Source organism: Aulonocara sp. 'chitande type north' Nkhata Bay, linkage group LG2 (genome assembly GCF_057382095.1).
Source record: "Aulonocara sp. 'chitande type north' Nkhata Bay isolate Kocher_YH1m ecotype deep benthic linkage group LG2, A_spYH_male_GT1.1, whole genome shotgun sequence".
In the NCBI taxonomy this organism is placed as follows: Eukaryota; Metazoa; Chordata; class Actinopteri; order Cichliformes; family Cichlidae; genus Aulonocara; species Aulonocara sp. 'chitande type north' Nkhata Bay.
Window position 1 is genome coordinate 24,398,607 of NC_141345.1, and position 17,655 is coordinate 24,416,261.

General features: G+C 37.3%; 1 protein-coding gene across 1 annotated transcript; it reads left to right on the forward strand.

The window, feature by feature from the left end:
- The first annotated feature begins 15,495 nt into the window (after positions 1 to 15,495).
- On the forward strand, positions 15,496 to 17,655 carry LOC147337873 (uncharacterized). The gene is made up of 4 exons (XM_086263547.1): positions 15,496 to 15,701; positions 15,943 to 16,028; positions 16,358 to 16,429; positions 16,588 to 17,655. Exons 1-4 carry the CDS (start codon positions 15,504 to 15,506, stop codon positions 17,606 to 17,608), a joined length of 1,377 nt encoding a protein of 458 aa, XP_086119673.1. The 5' UTR covers positions 15,496 to 15,503; the 3' UTR covers positions 17,609 to 17,655.

A 17,655-nucleotide genomic window follows, 5' to 3' on the forward strand; every position in this document is an offset into this window, starting at 1 on the left:
AATATAACCATCCCTCCCAAACAGTGGTCACAAATCAGTCCAAATGTGTGGTAGTGGGCACATCTGCCATATTGAGATAATCCATCCCACCTCACAGGTGTGCCACATCAGGATGCTGATCTGACATCATGAGTAGTGCACAGGTGTACCTCAGACTGCCCACAACAAAAGGCCACCCAGGAATGTGCAGTTTTGTCTCACAGCAAAATGCCACAGATGCCACAAGCAATGAGGGAGCGTGCAACTGGTATGCTGACAGCAGGAATGTCAACCAGATCTGTCGCCCGTGCATTGAATGTTCATTTCTCAACCATAAGCCGTCTCCACAGGCGTTTCAGAGAATATGGCAGCACATCCAACCGGCCTCACAACCGCAGACCTCGTGTAACCACACCAGCCCAGGACCTCCACATCCAGCAGGTTCACCTCCAAGATCGTCTGAGACCAGCCACCCAGACAGCTGCTGGAACAATTGGTTTGCACAACCAAACAATTTCTGCAAAAACTGTCAGAAACCGTCTCAGGGACGCTCAACTGCATGCCCGTCGTCCTCATCGGGGTCTTGACCTGACTCCAGCTCGTCGCCGTAACAGACTTGTGTGGGCAAATGCTCACATTCGATGGCGTCTGGCACGTTGGAGAGGTGTGCGCTTCACGGATGAATCATGGTTCACATTGTTCAGGGCAGATGGCAGCTGAGAATGTCCCAGTTCTTGCATGGCCAGCATACTCACCGGACATGTCACCCATTGAGCATGTTCGGGATGTGCTTGACCGGCGTATACGACAGCGTGTACCAGTTCCCATGAATATCCAACAACCTCGCACAGCCATTGAAGTGGAGTGGACCAACATTCCACAGGCCACAATTGACAATCTGATAGACTCCATGCGACGATGTGTTGCACTGCATGAGGCAAATGGTGGTCACACCAGATACTGACCGGTTCTGGGTCCCCAGACCCCCAATAGCGCAAAAAACTGCACATTCCAGGGTGGCCTTTTGTTGTGGGCAGTCTGAGGTACACCTGTGCACTACTCATGATGTCAGATCAGCATCCTGATGTGGCACACCTGTGAGGTGGGATGGATTATCTCAATATGGCAGATGTGCCCACTACCACACATTTGGACTGATTTGTGACCACTGTTTGGGAGGGATGGTTATATTGTGTATCTGGAATGAATTTTAGGTCTCTACGTCCATCCCATGGGGAATGGGAGCAGTAACAAAGGTGTTGCGTTTATATTTTTGTTGAGTGTAAAATAAAATAAACAATAAAAGGTGAATCAAATAGACCATTACGGCAAGGCTGGGATGGTCCATTTGGTAAAGTAAATCCGTTGGGCATCTTTCTTCGCCTTTAGACAATAATTCTGATGGCAAAAGAACCAAACGGGACAGGCAAAAAAATAAAAATAAAAAAATAAAATAAAGTTGATTAATCAAATTACAGAAAAGAAGAAAGTACTGTGACCTCTCAGGTCATTAAGTTCAGATCTTTTACTGTTCGCAGAATAAGATCCTGTATGTTGAAGGTGTTTTCAGTTATTGCAGTCCTGTTCTTTGAAACAAGCTGCCTGCTGACTGGAGATTCAGTTACATCTATGTGTGCATTCAAAAACAGACTCAAATCCTTTCTGTTCACACAGGCCAACAATTAATAGCTTTTGTTTTTCTTCTCTCTGTGTTAAGCACATTGAGCTCTCATGTAATGAAATGTGCTATACAAATACACTGTCATTGTCATTAACATGGAGTGGAGGAGCAAGAGTTTTTAAGCATTACTGAGAGAAGCATGACTTACCACAATGGCAGCAGTGGCCTACAGTGTAATATAAAACAGCCCTATGGGTGGTTAATGTGAACTTAACCACTAGTGTGTGTAATTCTGGTTTAATTTCTTTGATTTATTTTGTTTCATGGTTTTGGTTCTGTTTATTGTTTTCTGCTTGTGTTATATTTATAGTTCCTAGTCTTTAGTTTTCTGTCACTGTGTCTTCCCTGTGTTCCACGTTTAGTTACTCTTGTCTCCATTTTCATGTTTCCTCTTTTTCCCTACTAAGTCATGTCTCCATGTCACAGTGTCCAGTCCACGTCTTTGTGAATGCCTCATGTTTCCTGTTTTTTTTTTTGATTGTCCCTCGCCTAGTTTTCAGTGTGTTTAGTTTTGCTTCCTCCCTGTCTCATTGTGTCCGATTAGTTCCAGCTGTGCTTCCCATCCCCTCGTTATGTGTATTTGTGTATTTAGTTCTCTCTTTCCTTTCCTGTTGCTATGTTCTGGGTCTCACGTGTCAGGTTTTCAGGTCTTTAGTTTCTATGTACTTGTTTTTTAGTTGTTTTTTAGTTGCTTCTTTTGTTTGTTTAGTCTTTGTCGCTTTATGCATTTGTTTGTTGTGTGTTCAGCCCCCAAATAAAGGCTCACTTTTTTTGTTAATCTCCTCACTCCATCTCCTTTGTCTGCAACTAGGTCAACAAAGGTGGTAAATGATACTGTTTACATAATTAAGATATTTTTCTTTTTCATGGTCCATGTCGTAGCTGTAATTGTAAGTGGCATCTGTTATTTGTGTTACTGATTTTATTTAAAACTGTGCTGCTTTTATTTTAAGGTACAAGTTTGCCTAAGCAATCATTCCACTGTTCCCTTCTGTGAGGGATTCTAGGCAGCCAGCGAGCAAGTAGCAAGCCGGGGCATGACATGTCCCTGGTAAAAAGTTAAGATAAACAAACTAGATCACATGGGGAAAGCTGTAAAGAAACTTTGAAAGAATGCAAAAGAGGCATTTATTAGTTTTATCTTTGTTTTACTAAACATAGATCCACATGCTGTCTTTATTTTGTGGATCTAGTTTTCATCGATGCATTTAGAGAGAAGTCTACAAATAAATCTGTTGAAAGAAAACCACTCTTGTATGCCTGTGCTTCAAGGGAATTACAACCCATCACACCTGCTCCACTCCAACTTTCTGTGCAACCCAGTATCATGGAAAAATGTATAATAGTCCACTGTGTCTGTCTATGGCCATCCTTAAGCTGTCAAAAAAGGGGAAAAAAACATCTGAGAAACTGCTACAATATTAGGAGTGGTAAAATCACAGTATGGTCCATCCTGATAAAGACAGAAAGCACTGGTGAACTCAGTGCTTTCTGTCATAAAAAGATCTGGATGTCCACTGAAGACAACAGAGGTGGATGATCGCAGAATCATTTCCATGGTGAAGAGAAACCCCCTCAGAACAGCCAACCAAGTGAACAACCCAGTAGGTAGGTGTATCGATATCCACGTCTACCATAAACTGCATGGAAGTAAATACAGACGGGTTCACTGCAAGGTACAAACCTCTCATAATCCTCAAGAATATAAAAGCTAATCTGGACTTTATAAATAAATCATAGTTTTACTTCATACACGATGCTGTGTGGATTCTCCATTATTGTGTGGATGCTTTAAGCATCCACACTATTGAGTTCCTGTTTCTCTTTATTGTGTGGATGCTTTAATCATCCACACTATTGAGTTCCTCTTGGGACTTCCGTACACTTTTTGGCACTTAACTACTTCCACAATTTTCAGCCGATTTTCACCGTTCAAATTTTAAACTATTCTGCTATTTCTGCTAATTATGGCTATGTCTTTTGGTATTTTTCACTATTATACTTTTTAAAATATTAAGCTTAATTTGTCCCATTGAAATGAATGGGAAACTTCTGCAATTCTGCTAAAATTTGCTTGTTTTTGAAACTTAACTACTTCCTCATATTTTCACGTAGAACAACAATTCAAACTTTAAAATGTTCTCAAGTTATTGGGCTATTCAGGTATAAATCAGCTTTTTCAAATCTTTTACCGTTTTACTTTTATGCCTCTTAAAGTTTTCAGTTGCAAAATTGTGATTTTTCACAAAATACATGCGTTGTTATGGTTGCTATGCACTTGGCTTCCAGTGTGCCACTGAAGGTTTTGCAGTCTTCTCTTCATGTCCGAACAACTTCTTGCTACTTGCTCAATTTTCACTCAACTTCCACAAATTATACATCAAAACGTAGGTATTTTTGCTGGCTTTCAGGAAATGTCACTATCATTGTTGTGGAATTTATAGAATTTTGGCAAATCTCCTCAGACCAACACAATGTCACAAAACTCTCCATAGAAAGTCAATGGAGAGCTTGTTCAAAATCACCGCTTGATTTCTGTAATGAGAGGCATATTCGAATTGTCATATCTCCTTAACGAAGCAAAGTTAAGACATAAGGCTTGTCCCAGTATATCTTCAGACACCCCTGACGCTCACAATTCAAGAATTTCTTTCTCACCTATTACCATTCTGAAATGAGTTAGACTTGTTTGAGGGTAGGAAATTCGTCCTTTGCTCAGATTTCTTCAGATTTCAAACTCTGGAAATGAACCACTTTTTTCTCTCGTCATATCTTTTTAATGGATTTCCACAGAGACCTGAAAATTTCCATGATTGTTCACCAAAGCCTGCTGTCTCTTACGGTGAAAGAATGATATTGATACTCCAAATAGATTTAGAGTTAGAAAGCGTTGTTTGAGGGCAAGTCAAGGCAGTTTTTGCTTTGCTCTACTCAGTTATGGTGCATTAGAAGTCAAATATCTTTAATAATTCATATTTTAATAATAAATTGTCAAGACTGGAAGATTCCCCCATCTCTTCTGAACAAAACGGTGTAAGAATGACCGCTCTAGCCCCTACGGTTAGGAAATTATGGTCATTTGTTTGAGGGGAGTCGTCACGATGAGAAATAGACTGCAAAAATCCTGTGTCTCTATGTGCTGCGTGCACCTGTTTTAGCGGGAAAAAGTACACAGCCTCTCTGATTGGTGGATTCAAATTCAGCAGCTCCCAGGCTGCTTGACTGAACTAGAAACTTACTTCTCTCTCCCTGTGTGTGTGTGTGTGTGTGTGTGTGTGTGTGTGTGTGTGTGTGTGTGTGTGTGTGTGTGTGTGTGTGTGTGTGTGTGTGACAGACAGAGAGAGAGAGAGAGAGAGAGAGCCTCTTTATGGGATGATCTCATTGTAAGATTTAAATTCAATATATTTAGACTGGTTGACTGAATTGGATCTTATGTGTGTGTCTCTCTGTGCATGTGTGTTTCCTTATGTGTACATATTTGTGATTGTGTGGCTGTTATATATTTTTCTGCTGATTTTTTTCATTTAACAAGTATATTTGAGGGACCCTCAGCATGTTCAGCATTTATTCAGCTGTCCATTTTGCTTTTCCAATTTTTCTGTTTAACTTATTACTATTGTTCTAAATCATACTATTTCTGCTATTTTATAAGATTTGTGCTTAATATAGTATTTCTGCTCTTTATAGTATTTCTGCTTAATATTGTATTTCTGCTTTTTATAGGATTTGTGCTAAATATTGTATTTCTGCTAAATGTAGTATTTATGCTTAATCATACTATTTCTATATATTGCTGCCAGGTCCCCAGGTAGCCAATCCTCTGTGAGGACTGAGGCATTCAAATTTGCATATTGGGGAATTCGTGGCTTCTAAGTCAACAAGTCATCCATGTCATATATCTCTAAAAATTCATATTTTAATGATAAATTGTCAACACTTGAAGATTCCCCCATCTCTTCTGAACAAAACGGTGTAAGAATGACCGCTCTAGCCCACACGGTTAGGAAATTATAGTCATTTGTTTGAGGGGAGTCCTCACTATGAGAAATAGACTGCAATAATCCTGTGTCTCTCTGTGCTGCGTGTGTAAACAGATGCACCTGTTTTGGCGGGAAAAAGTACACAGCCTCTCTGATTGGTGGATTCAAATCCAGCAGCTCCCAGGCTGACCTAGAAACTTACTTCTCTCTCCCTGTGTGTGTGTGTGTGTGTGTGTGTGTGTGTGTGTGTGTGTGTGTGTGTGTGTGTGTGTGTGTGTGTGTGTGTGTGTGTGTGACACAGAGAGAGAGAGAGAAAGCCTTTTTATGGGATGATCTCATTCTAAGATTCAAATTCAATATATTTAGACTGGGTGACTGAATTGGATCTTGTGTGTGTGTGTCTCTCTGTGCATGTGTGTTTCCTTATGTGTACATATTTGTGATTGTGTGGCTGTTATGGATTTTTTTGCTGAATTTTTTTCATTTAACAAGTGTATTTGAGGGACCCTCAGCATGTTCAGCATTTTTTCAGCTGTCCATTTTGCTTTTCCAATTTTTCTGTTTAAGTTATTACTATTGTGCTAAATCATACTATTTCTACTATTTCATAAGATTTGTGCTTAATATACTATTTCTGCTTTTTATAGGATTTCTGCTTAATATAGTATTTCTGCTTTTTATAGGATTTGTGCTTAATATAGTATTTCTGCTAAATTATAGTATTTCTGCTTTTTATAGTATTTGTGCTAAAACATAGTATTTCTACTAAGTGTAGTATTTATGCTGTATCATAGTATTTCTATATATTTCTGCCAGGTCCCCAGGCAGCCAATCCTCTGTGAGGACTGAGACATTCAAATTTTCAAATAAGGGACTGCACGGCTTCCCAGCCAATCATATATGTGGACTGAGGCATTCAAATTTGCATATTGGGGCCTTCATGGCTTCTAAGCCAGCCAATCATATCTGAGGGCTGAGGAATTCAAATCCACAAATCAGGGCCTGCACGGCTTCCCAGCCAGCCAATCATATATGTGGTCTGAGGCATTCAAATTTGCATATTGGGGAATTTGTGGCTTCTAAGTCATCCATGTCATATATCTCTAAAAATTCATATTTTAATGATAAATTGTCAACACTTGAAGATTCCCCAATCTCTTCTGAACAAAACAGTGTAAGAATGACCGTTCTAGCCCCTACGGTTAGGAAATTATGGTCATTTGTTTGAGGGGAATCGTCATTATGAGAAATAGACTGCAAAAATCCTGTGTCTCTCTGTGCTGCGTGCACCTGTTTTGGCGGGAAAAAGTGCACAGCCTCTCTGATTGGTGGATTCAAATTCAGCAGCTCCCAGGCTGACCTTACTTACTTCTCTCTCCCTGTGTGTGTGTGTGTGTGTGTGTGTGTGTGTGTGTGTGTGTGTGTGTGTGTGTGTGTGTGTGTGTGTGTGTGTGTGTGTGTGAGACAGAGAGAGAGAGAGAGAGAGAGACCCACTTTAGTGCAGCATCTCATTGTTGGAAAAACATATAATATATTCAGACTGGTTGACTGGCATAGACCCTCTGTGTGTCTCTCTCTCTGTGCATTTGTGTATACATATTTGATTTTATGTGTAATTGTTGGCTGTTCCTTCTTGTTTTTTAATTTTTTTTTATTTCTTTATTTTTTTTTTCACAGGTGAACAACAATTAGTTTTGAGGGAACTTAACCATGTTCTGTTTTTTTTGTCATCTTGTCATTTTACTTTTCCAATATTTCTACTTCAGTTATTGCTATTCTGCTCAATCATAGTATTTGTTCTAAATCATTGTTATTATGCTATATTGTAGTATTTCTGCTAAATCATAGTATTTCTACTATATTATATTTTTCTTTCTAAATATAGCATTTCTGCTATATAATTGTATTTCTGCTATGTTATAATATTTGTGCTAAAACATAGTCTTAATTTAAAATTACAATATTCACAGTTCAACACAGTGTCTCTGGTAAATCACAATATTTCTGCTATGTTGTACTATTTTTCTAAATCATAGTGTTTCTGTAATGTTTAAGTATTTTTGCCTAAATATATTCTTTCTGTTATCTTATACTATTTCTCCTAAATTCTTGTATTTTTGAGAAGTTATGTTTCTGGTAAGTTACAATATTTCTGCTAAGTTTTGCTATGCTATTGTATTTCTGCCAAGTATTATGTTTCCTCTAAGATATTGCAGTTCTGCTAAGTTATTCCATTTTAGCAAAGTTCTTTTGCTTCTGCAAAGTTTTTACAATTTCTGCAACTTTTCAGCTTTTTCAGCTACTTTTTGCATACAGCTTCAGCTTTAAAGCATCCACACTGCATTTTCGCAGGAAATGCAAATTTTTCTAGTTACTTATTAATTTATTCTGCATGTTTGTTATCCTGATCTTTTGTCTGTGTTTATAATGAACATGTGCATGTTGGGATGGAAGACTAGTCTTTGGCAGACCATGTCCACCATTTCTAATAAAGTCATTTGAACGTCACCCTGATTTTCTTTCTGGCTCAAACATGATGATGTACCAGCTTCATTCAGGACTCATGGGTTACCAGGGGGTAGGCACTCTTCGATGTGTCCCTCTCCCAAGCCTGGCCCCCAGGGTGAGGCTCCAGTAGTTCTGAGCCGGGTGAAGTTCAGTCACAACTTCAAAAGTGAGTCAAAAATTGTTAACTATACTGCAACATGGAAATTAAGTTTCAAGTTCAGGACTATTAGGAGTGCAGTTTGTATACTTAAAATAAGTACATGAAAAATCACAAACTACTATAGATAAAATAGTTTGCAAAATTAAAGATGCAAGATTAGCTTAACATCTAATTGGCAAAATAAAGAAATGGAAGACCAAATGGGAAACCCCGAAACCATGGGCGGACAATTAATGGGGCCACATGAGAGAGGTTTGTGGAGGGCTGCATCAGTAAATTCGATATCAATTTCGTCTCTCTATATAAATGTCCACTAGTAAGACTAGATATTACAGTTAGGCAATGAAAATGTGAAAAAGGTATATGATAAAACATGTTATTACTATTTAATCAACATTACCATAAACATTTGCCAACAAAATGTGAGCACCACTTCTTCCCACATCCTCGTTCACCAGTATCAGTTTTTTCCTTCTGGAAGAAAGCTTCTATCCCAAGTTTAGAAACAGCTTTGTTCCAGCAGCCATCCTATTTGGAAAAGATATACATCAATCTTATAAAGTTTGTATCTGTCTTGTGTGAAACTTGTATGAAAAGCATACAAGAGTGAAAACAGATATAAGATCCCTTGAAAAATCATATAAATGAAACTTGTATGTTTTGGATACTTACTAAAACAATATACGAAAGTAATGAGAAAGTGGCCATTTTCATGAGTAAATCATATAAGCCTTATATGATTCACTATGTGAAGTAGGCCACATCTTATGCAAGTCTTTTATAAGTTTTTACTATTTCTTTTCCATATGGGATAACTCAGATAAATAAATGACAGTTGTACTTCATACATGATGCTCTGTGGATCATTTATTTATTAATTTATTCAGTTATTCAGTTAATTTATACACTTATCTGTTGTCAGTGTTGGTTTTGAAAATGCATATGAGGTTGTAAAACTTATCTATGGCAGACCATTTCTACCTGCAGGTACAAACAAAGTCCTGAACCAGCTTCATTCAGGACTCACTGCATTCCTGCAGTTTCACCTGAGGCGGAACCCATTGTTACACATGCACGTCTGTCTGTGTGTGACTGACATTTCAGTTACTGACATTACAGAAACAAAAGCATTCCTGCTGTTCAACCCGTGGCTGTACCTGATTAGCCCTCGATTTGCTTTGTTGAGTGTGTGTGTGTGTGTGTGTGTGTGTGTGTGTGTGTGTGTGTGTGTGTGTGTGTGTGTGTGTGTGTGTGTGTGTGTGTGTGTGATTGACATGATGTACATTAGCAGAAACGAAAGTATTCCTCTCGTCTAACCTGAGGCTGGAGCCATAGATGCCTGTTTAAGCCTACAACCATCTTATAAAGATTTATTTTGCACAGGTTTTCTGTGCTCATGTCTGACTCTCAGGATGCACAAAAGCAAAACCTAAAATAAAAAACCTGAAATTTTAAAACAAAAATACAATAATTACAAGTTATTTTTAAAATTTTGGAAAAAATAAAATGCAGCCAAAGTATGAGTTGAATGTTCGGTTTATGTGGTAATGTATTTCATGGCAATTCACCAAAAAATCATTTAGCAAGTGATTCTAAATCTCATAGCTGGTGTTCACGGGGCTGTAATCCTCTACACCATGATATAAAATGATCCCAAAAAAGTTAATTCTGTTCATGTGGACGTAGCATTTTTAGAATTATTAAGAATTTACGTGATACCAGTGCCTTTATCAATATTATGATTGTAGGTTCAAGCACTTGATGAAAATCAGTTTCTCTTAATGCTGCAAATAATTCTATCGGTGTGAAATATGCCTTGTCATCTTCATATGTCCAATTTTGGTACCAAAAAAGCAAACACAGGATGAAAGCCTTGAAGCCACAGTGCTTATTCTTTTCCAGTTAAATTTACCCTTCATTCTAATTTGTGTTGTACGGTTATTTCATTTTTAACCTTAATTTTTTTATATTTTATTCCTTCCTAGTTAAATTTACACTTTAATTTTTCATATTTATTTCCTTTTTTTTCTTCTTTAGGTCACGAGCAGTTGTCTAAGCATTTCACTGCATATCGTACTGTGTATGACTGTGTACGTGACAAATAAAAATTTGAATTTGAATTTAATGCAACCGTTCTCTGACTTGTATCCCCCATGTGATGCCTGTGTCATGTGTGTAAGGTCAGGGGTCGGGTTCATTCCACTGCAGGGCAACCTCCATGTGGTGAATAAAATTTGAACTTGAACTTGGCACAAACAAGATACAAATGAACATCCCCATATACAAATCAGAGCTTAAATCTGCACTTCAACTGCATTTGAGCTGTTTCTTTGCAGTAATGTACAGAATCAGTATTAGAATAAAGTTTTCTCCATCCAAATATTTATGCAGATAACTGTATTATATTTTAAAAGAGATAAAGTCTGTGTTTCAGGCATAGTTTTAGTTTCGGTAGTGAATGTTGGTGCTTAACTGCATGAAGCTTATTAGACACGATGAAACAGGTCATATTTAAAATTGAATTTTGGTGCCTAAAATACATTTTTTCTTAAATCTACTAATTACGACATGCAAAAATTTTTATATCGTGTGTAAATTCCATTGCAAATTTTTTGGAATCCCTGCAGTTTGTACACCACATGGTGGAGGGTAGGGTGCCACAGAGCTCTTATGGAAAAACTTGTATTCAATTATTATTTGTTGATTTTTCTTCATCCTTCAACAAAAACCAGCCGCATATTGAGCTTCAAAGAGATAAATTTAATAAACTGTATTCAAATGGGCCCAGTACAATTAAAGAGTTAAGAAGCTATTTTGTCTAAATAACTTATCTTACCTAGTAAAACAAGTCTAAGATGGAAATTCCATCAAGATTGGGTTTCCACTTGTCCAACTGTTCAGTTTGTTGGTTTCTTTTGTTTGTTTGTTTTCTTTTTCTTTGCTTACTATTTAAAACAACCAAATATTCCAAATAAAAATTCTATTCTAAAAAAAAAAACAATTAGGGAAATACACTCCGGAGCTACCACTTACATCGTGCTAAAACTTTGAGGAATTGAAGTTATTTGTCATAAATGTTTGCCTCCAATGTTTAGCTAAATTGTGTATGGACAAATACTATGCATTTAAATGTTGGTTTCGTTTTCCAGGGGTGTCCTACTGCTCCTAATGTAAATTATTTCTGCAAGATCATCAATAGAAACTAAAAAATTTTATTTATTTTTTTAAAGGACAATCTGACACGAAGAACAATGTGGTGTTCTGGACTCTCGACTTTTACCTAAGAGGACTCAAGCAGTCTGGATAAATGGACTCATGTCCGATCAAGTTTGATCATCGGCAGCTCCCTACAAGGATCTGTGCTCTCATACTTTTTTATCCTGTACACAAATAAGTGTCAGAGCGAAGCAGTGGGCCATTATAAAGGATGCAGATGACTTTGTTATTGCCATTCAGCTCCAGGACAATGAGACCAACCCAGTGTTAGATGGTGTGATGAGCACTGAATTCAACTAAACATTTCTAGCACAAATGATCTGATCACTGGCTTATAAAATGTAACTCGTAAACAAGATGTCACAAAAATAAGACTCAGACAGTGAAATATGTTCAGTCTTACAAATATCTTGGAACAATGATTGTGTATACTGAACTTTGAAACAAACTGAAGCTGTCCACAAAAAGACACCAGTGTCTGTCATGTCGGAGGCACACTGGATTTCATTTCCAGCTGCTTTTACAGAGCTTGTTTTGTCTTTGGTGTCAGAGTCTTGAATGTTACCTGAAAAAAAACAAAAACATTAAGTTAAATTGTTGGTCTTAAAGGCTGGTCAGTGAGCTACAGCTGCACCCAGTATCTCCTATGATTGTTTTGAAAATGTGCATGTGAACACTGTTATTGACGTTAGAGAAACAAAAACATGATACTCAATTTCAGGAGTGACTGCATTTCTGCACTTCAGCCTGGCACACCCACCTATTGTTAGATCCCTGATGAATGCGTCAAGCCTGCAAAGATATTACAAACATGGCTTTGTATGCTTTCATGTGTGTGACTCTCAGGGTGTACAATAATAGAAATCAAAAGTAAAACTGGAATGAAAAATAAAGCAAAATAATAATAACAGGCAGTTTTAGTTTAAAATAAATGTTTTTAATTACCTTTTTACACTATGTAGTGCTAAATCAGTTGCTTCAAGGCATTTTATACTCTAAAGTAAAGACCGGACAATAATGGAGAGAATGACACTTGGCAACAGTAGGAATGAAAAACTCCCTTTTAACAAGAAGAAACCTCCAGCAGAACCGAGCTCACGGAGAAGAAGCTACCTGCTGCAAATGTGGCTTAGGGGAGGAAGACAGCACAAAATACACACTGTGGAAGAGAACCAGAGATTAATATTGACTTATTTTATTTTTTATTTAACCTTTATTTAACCAGGAATGTCCCATTGAGATCAAAGACCTCTTTTTCAAGGGAGTCCTGGCCAAGAGGCAGCACATTTCAAGACAAAGACATACGAACAAACAAAGTTAAAATTACACAAAACAATTACACATTATTGAGGCAGCCTGTAGGCCTTTGAGTTTAGTTTTAAAAACATTTAAAGACAACAATTCAGTCAATTTCCAGTCTTTCTGTAACATGTTCCACGAATAAGGCGCAGAGTGGACAAAGGCTTTCTTCCCCAGCTCTGTGCGGACAAAGGGAACAGACAACAGCAGCTGATCATTTGAGCGTAAGGAGTAAGAGCCACTATTTGTCCTTGTGACCAAAGTACAAATATAAGGAGGCAGCAATCCAAGCATAGCTTTGTAAATAAAAGTGTACCAATGCCCCTGTCTTCTAATGGCCAGAGAAGGCCATTTTACTCTTAAGTACAAATCACAGTGATGGGTCAGGTATTTACAGTTGGTAATAAACCTCAAGGAAGCATGATACATCGTGTCCAACATTAAAAGACATGAAGAAGAAGCGTTCATATACAGAATGTCTCCATAATCTAACACAGATAAAAAGGTTGCAGTGACAAGACGTTTTTTTACTGCAAAAGAAAAACATTGTTTATTACGGAAGAAAAAACGAAGTTTCAGTTTCAGTTTCTTTACTAGTTTCTCTATATGTGGTTTAAAGGTGAAGGAGTCATCAGTCCAGACACCAAGGTATTTATATTCATGAACTATCTCTATGACATTTCCTTCAAGGGTGGACACCACTGGAATAGGCTCCGGGACCTTCGTTGACTTGGAAAACAACATTAACATAGTCTTGTCAGCATTGAGAACTAATTTTAGCTGAATAAGTGAATGCTGGAAAGCAACAAAGGCTTTCTGTAGAGTTTCAATGGCCTGAGCAAGAGATGATCCGTAACAGTAAATAACTGTGTCGTCAGCATAAAAATGCAAATTTGTGTCTGAGACATTTTGACCCAAGTCATTGATATATAAAAGAAACAGAAGGGGACCCAAAACTGAGCCCTGTGGCACCCCCTTGTGGACAGCAACAAATTTAGAACAAAGACCTTCAAGTTTAATGCACTGGGTTCTATTATTTAGATAATTTGAGAACCACGCTAATGCATGTTCTGATAATCCAAGGCTGAGCAGTCTGTTTTTTAGGACTGCATGATCAACAGTGTCAAAAGCTTTTGAGAGGTCAATAAAGAGTGACGCACAGTACAATTTCTTATCAAGTGCCACAATAATATCATTTATCACTTTCATAGTGGCAGTATTAGTACTGTGTTTTTTCCTGAAGCCTGACTGAAATTTGGAGACAATATCATTAGAGTACAAAAACTCTTTCAGCTGGTCACAAACTAGAGATTGCAGGATTTTGGATAAAACACACAAATTTGATATTGGCCTATAATTAGTCAACACCGATGGATCTCCTCCTTTCAATAAAGGCAAAACGAAAGCTGATTTCCAAACCGATGGAATTTCTTTAGTTTTAATTGAAAAATTAAATAGAATTGAGAGTGGTTCTGCAATAAAATCAGCTGCCAACTTCAAAAAATAAGGTTCCATCAAGTCTGGACCAGGAGGTTTTCTGTGGTCCAAAGCCTTTAAAGCTTTATGCACTTCATAAACACTAAAAGGTACAAAGTTAAAACGGTCTCCAGAAAACATAGAGAGTTCTGGGCAAGTATTTGTTAAAAAAGTTTCTGCAGAAGCAGAAACGTGGGTGGCTGTAGCTCAGGTGGCAGAGCAGGTCAGCCACTAATCAGAAGGTCGGTGGTTCGATCCCAGGCTGCATCCTGGCTGCATGCCAAATATCCTTGGGCAAGATACTAACCCCATGTTTGCCTACTGGTGGTGGTCAGAGGGCCTGGTGGCGCCTGTGTCCGGCAGCCTCGCCTCTGTCAGTGCACCCCAGGGCAGCTGTGGCTACAATGTAGCTTGCTATCGCCTGTGTGTGAATGACTGAATGTAGTGTGAAGCGCTTTGGGGTCCTATGGACTAGAAAAGGGCTATACAAATGCAGGCCATTTACAAGGAACCCACTGATAGAAAATGTTCATTAAAACAATTCAAAATTTCAGTTTTATCATTAATTGAGATGACTTATGATGAAATGGAAGAAAATCATCATGGGAAGCCTCCTGCAGCCTAAGCATTTTGCAGCATAGCTAAGGGAGGATTCATGGTCACCTTATCCAGCTGATCTAACTACATGCTTTATTAAAAACAAAAATGTAAAGTTTGATCTTAAAAGTGGAGCTGTTGTCTGTCTCTTTGAGGTGACATACAGATATTGAGGTGTGCACTTTCTCTTGCTTTCCAAAAGCACCAGAATCTATGGCAGTTTGTATGCTGCTCTAAGCGGCTTTGCCACCTTTACTTATACTGGTCTTCCCACACTGGTTAACAAATGTACTTAGCACGCACACAAATAAAAGATGCCCTCAGCAACACAGAGGGAACCTGGACAAGAAGTGTTGTGCAGTGACAATAACTATTTTAAGAAACAATACAGAATAAGGAGGCATAGGTGCAGTGTTAATTACTTAATTTTCACTATAAATACTTCCTAGCAAAGAGCGACAAGAAACTGGTGCTTGCTTGGTTGCCCCAATCCTTCAGCCTTGACAAACAGCATTCCAGCAGCAGATTCTCCAAATTGATTGGCCAAGGGAAGGGACACTAGAGTATATAAAGCCTGGGCTAAAGAACACCCATTTATCTAAACCAAATGATTAAATTTGGTTTAGACCAAATGATTAAATTTGGTTTAGATAAAAAACTAAACAGTAGTAAAAGTTCTTCACAAAGTCGACGCGCAGGGGAGGGATCTATCAGCAAAATTTCAAAATTTATAATGAGTAAAAAACACAAGCTCACTTCAGAAAGTAAACCTTGTATCCAAGAAGCTGGTGGAGGAATACCTCTGGTAAGTGCAGCAATGAATCTTCTTGCTTTTCAAAATTCATGTTATTGCACAAATTTTGACATCAGATATTGTTTATGACTTTAACCTACGTAAATGTGCATCTCTGTTGTTGTCTCTCCTTCATATGCTATTGCTTACTAAGCCAAATTTAGCAAATCTGCTTGGTTAACAATAATTCTGTGATCAAACTGGTAGATTACATAGTACAATTTGTTTTATGTCAACTGTTTTTTCCACAAAGGAGGTCCAAACAAACAAGATTTTGGAAACAAAACATATTGGAAATATAAATTCAACTAACATCTTAAATGAAGTTGAACAACAAAGGTAAGCATATGAAAACAAAATGTTGTAGCTAAAACTGCTCATGTCATAAACTGGGAGAAGTACACGTAAAAAAAGAAGGAATCAATTTTGTAGTGAAATTTTAATAATTTTATTATATTCTTGATTATGTGATTTTCATTTATTATGTTTGAATTTATCAGTTTTTATCATTCATGTTGTTTTATCTTGCACAGTAATACTTTAACTACTTTTTCAATGTATAGTTTTGCAATGTATTCTTCCTTCAATATGTTACCAATGCGTCCTTGAAAAAGTGACAATTAAATTAATCTCTAAATATCTGTATTTCACATTTTATTCCTATCAAGGCATAAGACGATAGATCCCTCCCCCTTCAAAAATTATATTGATTCAGTTCATAAGAATTATACAACTACTGGGTAAGTATTGCAATCTGCCCACATTGTGAATGATTCATCTGACATAGAGTAACTTAGCACTTCAGTATATAAGCAGTTTGAGCTACACTGCTCTTTGCTCTTTGTGCTGTGTGCAGCATATGGGGATGTTTTGTACAATGATTTTTCCCCTTATTCAGGGAAGATGACCACAAGAAGAAGGATACATCGTCTGACCCGAAGAACCAAATGAATCAAACTAGAAAGAAGAAAATGGAAAAGTGCATAGCTATAATGTTGAAAGAGCTAGTAACAAGAGTAGAAAATGTGTATTCTGATACATCATGGGAATCATACATAGAAATTTCAAATGAAAAATGCAGCCAATCTGCATTTGCCATTATCTGCATGGAAGATAATACGCTAAAGTTCTTTGACAAGGTTCGTCCATATATTCCAACAAAAAAATGTCAAAGAACAAATCACAATACAAACACAATACACTGTGAAGAAATTTTACTTGATGACATGAATACATTTTTAGCACAAGATAAAAAAGTTAAATGGATATTTTTATATTCATATTATAGTCCATGTTTTGAAAGGGATGATCAAATTGAGGGTTGTATGTTTTTGATTTTAATCAACGCTTATAAATGGTATGTAAAATATGGTGCTATCACAGTTTTGACATACACAATACCTTGGGGACTTTCTGGACTAGGTTACTTTAACAAGCTTTGCTTTAACGACATTATGGGTCCTAACAGTCCTTTAAAGTCTTGTGTTGAGGAATGTGAGATTTGCTATGAATTGGATTGTGAGAATTTAAATAAAAAATTAAAAAATAATAAAATATTGAAGCAATATTCATGTGGTGAAGATAGTAAGAATATTAAATTTGCTCGAGAAGCTCTAGTGGAGCTGGCTGCAGAATTACCTCAGCTGCGTAAAGATTTCTTGGCGCTTGGAGATAAGAAAATTGATTCTTTCATATTTCTATCAGCGAAAATTAAACCTATTCTGAAGAAGTTGTGGAGAGAAAATGTTAACAATAGTTTTGTGTCATTGGTTAAAGAAAGGATTACAACAAAATTTAACCAAAAAGTAGTTTATCTTTTTACACAGGACCTAAAGTCACAACCTGGAATCAACAGCTTCATCCAGCTTCACCAGCGTCTTCCAGTAAAATTAAAAGATGAATACAGACAAATCTTTTAAATTCAGATCTGTATTTTGTCTATGATTAAATAAAACAGAATTGTAAT